Source organism: Ptychodera flava, chromosome 4 (genome assembly GCF_041260155.1).
Source record: "Ptychodera flava strain L36383 chromosome 4, AS_Pfla_20210202, whole genome shotgun sequence".
NCBI classification, from domain to species: Eukaryota; Metazoa; Hemichordata; class Enteropneusta; family Ptychoderidae; genus Ptychodera; species Ptychodera flava.
In genome coordinates, this window is record NC_091931.1 from 29,229,041 (window position 1) to 29,241,738 (window position 12,698).

Sequence of the window (12,698 nt, forward strand, 5' to 3'; positions counted from 1 at the left end):
ACGATGAAGATATCCAATGTAGCGATTTTCGGCTTTGACCCGTGAAGAATTGCAAGTTTGCGATGCATAATTAATGACATTTATTTCACTCTTATCCCAAAATACATGATAGCCAATGTTGTAGGTGTTTTATCGTTCGTCCATTTTCCCCGACTGTATAATATTTGATTTCATTGTAGATCCAAGACGTTGTCGGGACAAGCCTTGTTCACCCTTGTCGAGATGCAGGGACGTTGAATTCAAGGTCAACGAAGTTAAAGACGTAGATGACAGTGGTTTGCTCAAACTCTTCAAGTGTGGACCTTGTCCTTCAGGTTACTCGGGCGATGGTGAAACATGCACCAGTACGTTCAATACACACTCTGTCTCCCCTCTGTCTTCTCTCTGTCTCCTTTCTGTCTGTCTCTTTGTGTCTGTCTCTGTCTGTGTGTCTGTGTGTTCTCTGTGTCTGTCTGTGTCTGTCTCTGTGTTCTCTGTCTGTCTGCATCTCTCTCTGTCTCTCTGTCTCTCTCTGTCTCTGTCTCTCTGTCTCTGTCTCTGTCTCTCTCTCTCCTTCGTCGTGACACGGCCGTGTACTTTTCCATTGATATATTGACTCCTCTTGATCGATAAGAGCCTAAAACGATAGATAGAGAGTAGTTAGAATATTAAAGTATTAAAAGGATAGATTCTCAACTAGACATGGTTTAATGCATCAAGCAGTATCATTAACGGATCACTTGATTAGAGAATGAGAGGTACGGTCACTGTTTTGAACAAGCGCTATTCCTCAGCATGTACCATGCCAGGCGTCGTACATATGAATGGTAACGTTCATAGCAATCGATTTTCAGTTAATTGCTACTTATTCAATAAAATACTTCGATGTTTGAAGTGATAATGAAGTTGCATTAATGGCGCTGATGTTCCCTCCAACAGAGGCTACTGAAGACCTGGTAGTTGTGGTCGTCGACAAATCGCAGCCCGATGTACCAATAGAGGGCGCAAACATCCAAGTTTTCGACCTGGTCGGCGTGTACTCAGTTGGCATAACATCGTCTAACGGCTTCGCGGAGTTGTTGGCTCCCACAGATACGATGATAATTGTGAGCGCAAGCAAGCCTGGAATGATGGACTCAACGATGACATACAAAGCCGTTATCGGCCATAGTAAGTTTTCAAAGTGAAAAAAATTCAACCAAAATTATTATGATGTCATCAATATAAGTCACTGATTAACATCGGCTGCTTCGTCCAGTGACCAAGCAGACTTTCTTGTCGGAATGAAGATGCGATCTTTCATGACAATTGAACTATCTCGAGATATTAGCAGGCAAAATGTCTATTGAGATAATGTGAAAAGTCTCGGAGCCATACCGTTGAACTGGATATTGTTACGACCGATTGAATGTATTATCAACCATGCCGCAACAGGCGAGTATACAAGATATTGCAGCAGTCGCTAAACGATTACCGTATGCTCTATATATCACCCACTTATCCTATATATCGCGCATTGTACGCAATTACCGTGTGTGTGACCGACTTTACTGTTACATCAACAGCTGTGTTTCCAGCGTTTCAATGCGACATTAGTTTTAGCATCAAAATACTAGAAAGCAGATTTTAAAATTGAGCGACTGTCGTCGAACGGAAATTTGGCGCCGGCCCGGGGCCGAGTGTGTAGCACGCGCACGCGTGCTCGGCTATTGCATTGGGGCAGACAACAAAAGACAGCGCTGGTCACCCAAACGCCGCAGTTCTAAAAGCAGAATTTCAATACATTTACGCTGCTCTTTTCTTACCCCCGCGTTTTTGATAATTTACCAGGTTTAAATGCCAATTGTTCTGTTATCTTAACACCTCATATTTCGACACTGATCTTCTACGTAGTTCCTTTTTAGCGCTGATATTCTAAAGACCACAGCCTGCGCATGCGTAAGCTCTCATCCAATCATAATGACGCGTTTACGGACTTGACACGCTGATATCATCAAATATGAATTTTACAAAGATATCTTACCAAACCCGAATTTTGAATTGTTTATAGTAGCTAGTCAATTAAAGTTTTAAGAGTACAGTGTCTAGATATCACTGATCCACGTAGGCTAGTCTCCTCGAAAGTTAGCGGCCATAGATTGAACAATCATTCGCGCCATTTTGTTTCAGAAAATGTGATTACCTTGTACATGGAAGTGTCAACTGAAGTCCAACAGACAGAGTTCATTTACGATGATAGTACATCACGCGCCATTGAATTTTCTGACAAGGGCAAGATTTATGAATTTATCCTTCCTGCAGGTGAGTGCCCTACTATGAGTGAACCAGTTGTTGACAAACATCTGCGGAAAGATCTGGAGTTGATAATTAACACCTTTTCCGATCGAAAGACGGGGTATCGATCTTCATACATACATACATACATACATACATACATACATACATACATACATACATACATACATACATACATACATACATACATACATACATACATACATACATACATACATTTTTTTGTAAAAGTATATTCTCATTTTACTGTTTATTTTGTTTCTGTATGTGTCGATATTACAGCAAGCGTAGTTGATTTTAATACAAACAAACAATAGTGAATTTCAAGAAACTTATATTAAAACTAAGATGAACTAAATGCCACTGAACATTAGTGAATTTAGAATTACTATATTTTTTGTGTGGGAGCTGTCGCAGTCAAACAAATATTCATTTTTTCACGCTTGCAGGCAGTTTAAATGTTGGCCTCGGACAGCCTGTGAGGGCGTCATTCGTGTCCGCGGACTTCAGTAAGAGTGAGACGATGGGAGCTCCGGAACTTGTAGCTCTGGCACGCGAGGCTAACAATGAAGCCTTTATAGGAGGTGGGTGGACACAGAGTATCTGCTTGTTGCTCACCATGTGTTTCGATTTTATGTATGATAAATGGAGAGACCGCAGAGGAAACCAATATTTTCGTCATAACATTTGCTTTAAATTTATACATATCATTGATGAAATGCCATTTTATAGGTAAATGGGGAATTAGGCCGATACTGTAGACAGATTTGTGCAGCATGCGCTTTTAAAACCTGTATTTATGTTCATGTCATTCAGGTCATCATGATAAGAGCATTATATAGGTGAAATGGTGAATGGTGCTTAAACTCCGCTGTTAGTACATTTACATGTCTCCGAATCACGTTTTCAAGATTATGCTGTCTAGCCTCTACGGTTACTTATGAAATGGCAAAACCTTCCTTCCTCGCATCGTTTTAATGTCAGTATGGTCATTACTGTATGTTTAGGGGTTGCCATTTGACAAGGGCTGATTAACTCTCGATTGAAATAAATACGATCTTCGAAAAGGCCGCTGCTCATCATGTTAGGTATTTACTTCGATATTTAATTCTTTTCGAAAAAAGGATTGAAAAATTTTAACTTGGAAGCATTCGCTGTATTCGGACTACGACTGGAGAACGCAGTTACGAGGGCTGCTGTCTCGCTACAACTGCCCATGACGGTGAAGGTACCCCTCAGTCGTTCCGAGTCACTAGGTGACGAGCGTTCTATACCCGCTTGGTTCTACAATAAGGACGAAGGTAAGTGTTATTTGACCTTTGACCCAACAACACCTTTATGTCAAAACGGGGAAAAACAAGAGCATATGTTACAATATCCTCAAAGGATATATATCTAAACATTCAGTACTTCACGCAGTGAATAATTCTCAGTTCGAGACCTTTGTATTTGAGTGAAATTATGCTGCTGAACTACAATATCTACCACGCGCACTGCACTCGACGGGTTTAAAGGTATACAGTCACCTTTGATCTAAATATGCCCACATATGGTCAAAGGGGCGTTCCTTGGTATTCAAAATACCCATGTGAGAGCGCAGTTTTTAAAAAGCCGCTACCCGCTTAAAATCTATGATTGGTTGGATTTTCTCTTTCCATGGTAAGTGTGGCAAAATTACAGGTGACAGTACACCTTTAAGTTTCATTCTGTGCTGAACGCGTTCCCAGTTTGATCCCAGTGCGCGACGGGCTTCGTCAAAACGCTTCAATTTCGGTATCTTCTGGTAAAATTGGACAAAAATGGTGTATTATTTGGGACTGGCATTTTTGATGAGATATGGTCGCCTCTATGTAGCTCGTGCAACCTCTTCCATTTACGTAATGAAAAGTGATAGCGATGGACATTATTCAGTTTTAAATAAATTTGCGCCACGACCGAGAATCCATCAAGAGCTGCTTAACTTTGAGGTCGAGGACAGTGTCACAATCTAACCTTTGCGTCCGTAAGAACAAGATGATCATCAACATTTGATATAACCATGGAGAAGAAATTTAAGACAATGTTAATGGTGTACATGCAAGCTTTAGTCACAAGCCAAGAAAAACTACACAAACTCATTTCATAGTGTAATCGAATCAACTTGAATTTCATTTAATACGCATTTCCTTTACTATATATAATAGTCTAATTTGTAGAAATGCGAGTTTTATCATTTGTAGAGGGGTAGAAGCGTCTTTAAAGCGTTCAAATTAAGGTCTCTGAATATTACGTCACAAGTGCACATTTGCCAGAGCTTCTACAGTGGTATGGATAAGACTGCAGTAGAATATAACATACTGCACCCATAGATCAGTGTATCTAACCCTGGCCTCGAGTAGCACAGCATCATTTATTATATGTGCTGGTTATTTTCGCTTTCTTCAGGCGTTTACATCCAGGACGGTGAGGGCATGGTAACTTCTGAAGAGAGCGACGGCACCAAGATATGGTCTTACTCTACCCGGCGTTCGACTTGGCTGGCCGCCGCCAGGCGTTGGCCGCAGACGCACTGCGTTGAGGTCAGCGTATGCCGTGACGAGAACTGTGAACAGGTAGTGCCGAATGCCGCCGTGTGGTAAGATAATGACCTTATTTTCATACAGACTGTAATGTGGGTTACAGGGACAACCTTAAATGCTTTCACAATTTATCACGCAAACAAGCTATTTGCCTTGGTTTTTAAGCCACTTTGCATTCACCGACAGTTGCAATATTCACACGCGCAATCGTTTGTAAAGCCATTTATTTGTTTACCTTCACGATAATAAGTGCTCAACTCGACAAATGTTCAGCCGACATAATGTGTACGCATTCGCCAAACAGATGGTCACATATTTTATTCACCACTTGGCCGATATTACATTTTCTCAGAATCGGGTCATTAATAGACGTTGAGAAGTGTTTCCATATAGCTCGATTGTAATGTTCAAATAGGTGTTCCCAAAGTTGTCTGCCCATCTTTCGGTTTTGTTAGTTTCACCCTTTACAGTACCTTAAATACACTGTAATTGTACTTTTATTCCACCCATATCCTACATTTGACTAATTGTCGCGATCACGATATTTCTTATAATGAACAGGCTCACAGGTCTTGACTTCGACTACTCCTCGTTCCGTCGAACTAACGCCGAGGGCAGCACATGTTTCCATTTCAAACAGAGCGGGCGGGTCAGGGTGCACTCTTGCTTCGGCGGGGACCAGATCACTGTCACGGGGACGGGTGAACCATCGGCTTGCGGTAAAGGCACCCAGTGGCAGAACACTGTAGAAGCCGAAGGTGTGGCCTGCCAGAAAGCGACAATCCTCTACGAAGGTAAACTACAAAGACAACCTCGCTGACAATTCTCACGGATTTTGCAGCTAAAAGGGTTGCTTCATAGTTCCATATAATTTTTAATGGGGAAATAAACCGTTTGAAAAAAAATTGAAATTCTTCGAAATATCACGCTTTGAGAACCCAGCTGTTGTTTGAAAAACAAACAAAATAAAAAATTAACTGTGCCATAAAGGAGGGAAGACTGTAACAGCTTGTATCTTACATCAGCATACTGCAAATTTTCCACCGGCCTTTTATTTTATGGATCCACGCATGTGTCGTCAAACTACCTAAAGGGAGACTTTCAAACAAATATCTCCAGAACAATAGCAAAGTAAGAACCCCCAAAAATATTGACATTGCTGATGATGCTGTTACAACTGAGATCTCGTTAACTAGGGAACTGATAGAGATGACAAATCCTGTGTTCATTCAGTGAACAATATATCATGAATACTTTATATACTAATATATTGATGCCTGGAGATTAGCATTTTCATATATTGCAAATCTTATTATTATTGTTGATGTGACAAATAGGAAAGCTCCAAGCTGCCTACTTAATAAAAAGACTCCAGATTATGCAAAGGGGTCTAACATTTATACCATATAATCACTTGAAATAAAATGTATTGATATATTTTGTTATCGTCTAAGGGTCTAAGGGTTTCCGACTATCTAACTTTCATATATACGCACATCGTTAGAAGAGAATTTACCTCGTCACGGTAAATACTATTCTAAATGCGACAATTTTGATTGTTTTACCGTTTTTACACAACAATGATCGCAAAAAAATGTTCATTCTGGTTTACACCATATCTGTGTGATGATTTGAACGAACGAGATCTTGCGGTGAAATGGAGTGAAGGTCGGTGCTATAAGAATTCGAATAACTTTTCTCCCTCTTTTCCCCCAGAATCGGACTTCGTGAACTGTGGGGAGCCGGGAATGCCTAAAGACGGACTTAAACTTGGCAACGTGTACTCTTTCGGTGCCAATGTGACCTTCACTTGCAAATCTGGCTTCGAAATGCTGGGCAATTCCCAACGGATATGTCACTCGTGCGGCGAATGGAGCGGAAGTCAGCCTGTATGTTACTCGAGTGACTCAACGGTCGGCAGTGGGGACGAAGACTTTTTACGCGACTTCTTCTGAGCTCAGTCAAACGTACCTGTACATTTGAAGGCTTTACGTCACATTGTCTCGTTGACACTCTATTGCAGGTGTTCATTTTTTAATTAAACTAGCTAGAAAACAAGTAACTTGCTTGCGACGACACCACACCCCGATTACAACGTGTAGCACAACGATTTTGAAGTTCAAGAGGGTGTGTATTTTGTCCATACTTAGTAATGTCAATGTATTTGCCATACTGCATTGCAAATGACTGGAAAAGGTTTTATTTATTAAGCAGTTTGAAAAAAAAATCTTACCTTACAAACTTTCAAAAGATCGTATTTAAGGTTTGTAGTAACATTGATTTTGCATTCTCAACGGATTAAGCTTTTTGTTTATTTATTATAACGCAGAAAATAGCGGCTTTTGGACGTACACGTGATGCGCAGCTAGTAGCCAGTTAATGAATGCTTTACGCATGTACGTAGCTGTAGTCCCTCCATTTATCCTGATGGAACGAAGGGTAGTTTCAATATGCAGAGCACTGACCGAGTTTTAGTGGAAAATGTTTTCCTATTGCTAGACTTACCTCAGATCTGAAATAACGATACTTCAAACATTTTTTAACCAAAATACTTAAAAAGCACGACATATTTTATTTTCGAGTGTCAAGATATATATTTTGTGTTGGAGTTTTAATACTACATCGTTGTCATGCCTCATATGATGAATACTGAAAATTTTTGCAGATCCATTGTTGTTTTTTGTTGCTTACATTAGTAGGTACCCATGTCGATCTAAGCGTTTTTGCTTATTTTGTATGAATTTTGTCGTTAAATATTTTCCTAGATGCTGAAGAGGCAATTTTATATTGAATATAATACGTTTATTTCATGACCTTCAGACGTAATAAGACTCATATTAAGCGTACATATTTTTGGTATTTCCCGACCAGTGGTTATCTGCATGAACCAACATCTTTCCTCATCATCATCTCTACATGTAAGTGTTGGTTCAAACAGGTTAGAACCATGGTGTTACTAAGTACATAAAGACAAAATAAAGACACGCATAAACACATGTATATAAACATAACTACAGCAATACTTGAATTTGAAACAGCCAGATCCCGTGGAAAGGCAACACTCAAGGAAACGTGTGTACTATTACAAAAGCTGTCTTCAGCGATATTGCAATCTAAAGTGACGAGCGTTTGAGACGAGCAAAATCCTTACAAAAGCGATCTTATACATTAATCGTAGAAATGGTTTTCATGATTTGGGGTAAAGTTTGATGAAATATTAGATATTTCGCGGAAAGTACCTGCGAAGAGTAGTTTGTGAACCTCCCCAAAAACAGCGAATAGGTAAATTCTCTCAAAATTAAATGTTGAAGCGATATAATCGTTGCCTTTCACTGTGCCCAAGAGCTACAGAGGTACTCGTGCCCTGTACGGCCCAAATCGTTCATTTTCTTTTTGATTTGAGAAAGATTCCCATAAAATTGCCAGAAACTGACACGAGGGTTCATTCTTCCTTTGTTACTTGACGGAAACTCTGTTTTGAGTGTTGTCTCAGTCAACTTTCGAAGTACATGGGATTCCACAGCTGCACAAAGCTCGACAGCTTGTCTTCGCTACAGCCTTACGCCGCGCCGCATTGCAAGTTTTATTCCCAGCGAGAATTTACGGAATTTTTGTGCGATGAAGGAAATTTATCGTTGTTAGTCGAATGTCTTTATGCTTGTGCCTCCTATGTCGCTTTCCCGAAGATGATACTGTACTCATTTATTCAGTTGAACTTTCGTTGAGGTGTAGGTTTCGGTTTTATTGCCAACCGGGATCGCCAGGTACGTCCACATTGAGCCTACACGACTCGACTGGAGCCGCGACATTACTGGGCCATTAAAATAAAACGATCGATGGTATCTCCATTCGATTCTCGGGAAAAGCTACAGTTTTAGCGACTAGAAATTTCGTTTGACAAATATGCCTTCTTCATTTCCATGTGTGGATTTGTCGGGTCACCTTTTTGTAAAAATAACGTGAGAGCGAGCATGGCATCGATCACAACAAATCTGTTTGTCGCGACGCATGTATGAACGGTACCATGCACGAAAAAAGTTCCGGTTGATGACGTACAACAGGGGTAATTCGGAATTCTTATCCGTCCTGTTCTACGTCACACAGGTGGCGATTCGGGCCAGTTCATGTGATAAAAAATTGTATAAATGGGAAAGGTCGAAATTAACCTAGGAATTGTTGTCTTGAGTAAAGTTTAATATTATGACTACGTTACACTAATAACATGTTTCGTGTTGCTGTGAGTCATTTTAAGTCGTCAGAAGCAAAACCATAACAATATCAATAAAAAATACAAAAATTAAAAGTATCCCAGCAAAAGTTACACATTTGGATAGGAAATGTAAAAAGTTACTATCAAGTATATATTAACATAATCTGACCTACGAATCAAGAGTTTTGGCAATTTTACAAACTTTACCTTTTTGACCTCATTTGCATATTTTTACAGAAACACCTTCATTCGAACAAATTCACATCTCCAATCTATGATACACCTGCACATAAAATACTAAGACCTTGGGAGCTGTGGAACTGAAGTTTCTGATGTGGAAATACATACATACATACATACATACATACATACATACATACATACATACATACATACATACATACATACATACATACATACATACATACGCACGCACGCACGCACGCACGCACGCACGCACGCACGCACACACACACACACACACACACACACACACACATACATACATACATACATACATACATACATACATACATACATACAGTATGGCAGTATGGTAGCTTATAAAAATCATGATATATGGATCATATACAGGTTTTTTATTGTGTATATTAATTATCATACAAATGTCAACCGTAAAACAAATTTCAACCATAATCATCAACAAGACCGAGCACGAAATCTAGAAATTGAACTGTTTCGCGGAATCAGTAATTTGCAAAATACCGCTGTTTGTTATGATCAACTCCGTTCAGAAAGCAGCTGTTTGACCGTGCTCACACGGAAAATAGACTTTTACCTCGTCAGATCTATAAATGGCTGGAAATTAATCTTTTTCGCTGGTAGTCCACTTGGGCTACCATTTTCTGAAGTTGGTAGCCCAGTGACAATGGCTGGTAGCCCATGCATATTTTAGTTCAGGGATATCTTTTTTCGTTACCCAGACAAGAAAAGGCTATTTTTCTAGATTCTGCCCATAAAGTGAATTTTATAGTCATTAAAGAAACAACAACAACAACTTCGTCGGCGGCGAGGACTAACAACCATGTTTGGAACATATTTATTGCTTGGAGTTTTCTATGAATATAAAACATAACCACAGAGGTTGAGAAATCTGTACTGACTAGATGAGAGGACCATTCGTATTGCCACCTTTCAGTAGCTATATAGCTATATAGATAGATTTCATGTTTTGCCGAGAATGATACCGTAAGGTGCCGCTCTGTTTGACAAAAATCTACCTTAAAGATTTTAGAATCAAATATATCACCCTTCCCTAGAGTAGTATAGAGATCGTGGCATCCAATGAAAGTCGCTCATCGCCTACATCTGCTACATTCTGAAGTGACGCCTGGAAAATTGTTTTGTCCGCTGTCAAACTACTGTTCTTAGTATTGTCGCCCAAGTTGGACAGCTACCTCATTTTTTCCTCTTCATACGCGTTCAAATTACACAGGGAGTGATTATATGCTGATGGGTTTCAACAAAATGTGCACGTACAGAACGAAAATTATTAACAAAGTCAGCTTGTTCTCATTTGCATACAACTTCGCACCTCGCATCTTGAATTAAATTGGGCGGAGGGAAGTGTGAATGCACATGCCCCTTTCCCATGGAAATGTGTCAAATTTTTCGCTGCAACACAGTACATTTCTCCGTTTGCAATTCCCAAGGATCACGGTAAGTCTCTTGTTTTATCCTCATCGCTATCACCTCGATGGTAAAACTATGTCACAACATTTTTCATCACTAATGCAGTGCCATTTATCAAGATGTTGTTTGACAGAGTACAAAATGATTCTTTCTAAACGTACCGATCAAATACAAAACTTTCCTGCCAGAATCAGAAACAAAGTTCATTAATAACACATATTTGAACGTTTTTTTGCTCACGTGTTTACACACGTGAGCATATGTCGAAGCAATGTCTGTCTGTCTGTCTGTCTGTCTGTGTCCGTGTGTCTGTCTGTCTGTGTGTCCGTGTGTCTGTCTGTCTGTCTGTCTGTCGGTCTGTCTGTCTGTCTGTTGGTCCAATATCTCAAAAACGCCTGGTCAGATCAGAATCAAATCTGGTACATATATTCAGTTAGCAAATGGCAAGAACTGATTAGTTTTTGGTGGGTGTGGCTAGCATACTTTTTACTCATTTGCATAATTAATGATTTTAGAAAAAACGGATATACATTAACCAGATATGAACTGAATATGCTCACGTGTTTTACAACAGGTTCATTAATAGTACTACGCTTCACAGGATAATGAGATATATGTTATCACTATATGTAGCAGGTTTTTTTTTAAACTTCGCACAGTACTCTCAGAGTTTAATCACTAATCACAAAACTTTATTTAATATGCGAATGAGCTGTCAATTAACTTGACACTGCTCAATGCTTTATGGGACAATTAGATATCCATCAGATCAACATTTGTAGCACGTTTTATTTAATTTAATGCTGTAATTTCAGAGTAATATCACTTATTACAAAGTTCATTAAATACGCAAATAAACCCTACATTAACTTGACACTGTTCAATGATTCATAGCACAATTAAATATTTATCAAGTCAATATCTGTAGCACGTGTCACCAAATTTTAGTGCCGAAATTTCAGAGTTATATACCTAATTACAAAGTTTATTAAATATGCAAATGAACCCTTTATTAACTTTATACTACTAAATGCTTTACAACACAGTTAGATATCTGTCGTATCAGTATGTGCAGCAGTGTTCATCACATTTGATGCAGTTATTTCAGAGTTATATGACTAATTATAAGACTTCATGGAATATGCAAATGAGCTAATTATTAACTTGACACTGCTCAATGCTTCTCAGTACAATTGGATATTTATCAGATCAACATCTGTAGCAAGTTTCATCAAATTTAATGCTTTAATTTTGGAGTAAAATCACTAATTACGAAGTTCATTAAATATGCAAATGAACCCTTAATTAACTTCACACAACTAAATGCTCTACACCATAATTAGATATCTGTCGGATCAGTATCTGCAGCAGGTTTCAGCACATTTGGTGCAGTTATTTTGGAGTTATACCACTAATTACTAAACTTCATAAAATATGCAAATGGCCTTATTTGTTAACTTGACACTGCCAAATGCTTCTCAGTACAATTAGATATTTATCAAAACAATATCTGTACCCAATTTCACTGACTTGGGTGCTGTAGTTTCAGAGTTATATACCTTATTACAAAGTTCATTAAATATGCAAATGAACCCTTAATTAATTCTACACTACTAAATGCTTTACACTACAGTTAGATATCAGTCAGAGCAGTATCTGCAGCAAATTTCATCACATTTGGTGAAGTTATATCGGAGTTATATGACTAATTACAAACCTTCATAAAATATGCAAATAAGCTATTTATTAACTTGACACTGCCTAATGCTTCTAACTATAATTAGATATATATTAGATCAATATTTGTTGCAAGTATCATCAAGTTTGGTGCAGGAATTTCAGAGTTATCTCACTAATAACAAAAGTTCATTAAATATGCAAATGAGAAGATAATTGACATAACACTCACAGTATCATCATAATGTTCTTAGATTGTCATCTGTGAAAAGTTTCATGAAATTTTGTGCAGTATTTCTTGATATATGTCTACACTGTCATTACCG

The 12,698-nt window shown here is 38.7% G+C and overlaps 1 protein-coding gene across 1 annotated transcript in view; it reads left to right on the forward strand.

The window, feature by feature from the left end:
- The window catches only part of LOC139131404 (uncharacterized), a 36,494-nt gene extending 28,843 nt beyond the window's left edge, over positions 1–7,651 (forward strand). Inside the window, exons 8-15 of the mRNA XM_070697430.1 lie at positions 180–344; positions 919–1,149; positions 2,149–2,280; positions 2,724–2,858; positions 3,399–3,575; positions 4,699–4,888; positions 5,394–5,626; positions 6,549–7,651. Coding sequence (XP_070553531.1) covers positions 180–344; positions 919–1,149; positions 2,149–2,280; positions 2,724–2,858; positions 3,399–3,575; positions 4,699–4,888; positions 5,394–5,626; positions 6,549–6,787 — 1,502 coding nt within the window. The 3' untranslated portion in view covers positions 6,788–7,651. The remainder of the gene's footprint in view (positions 1–179; positions 345–918; positions 1,150–2,148; positions 2,281–2,723; positions 2,859–3,398; positions 3,576–4,698; positions 4,889–5,393; positions 5,627–6,548) is intronic.
- Positions 7,652–12,698: the final 5,047 nt, after the last annotated feature.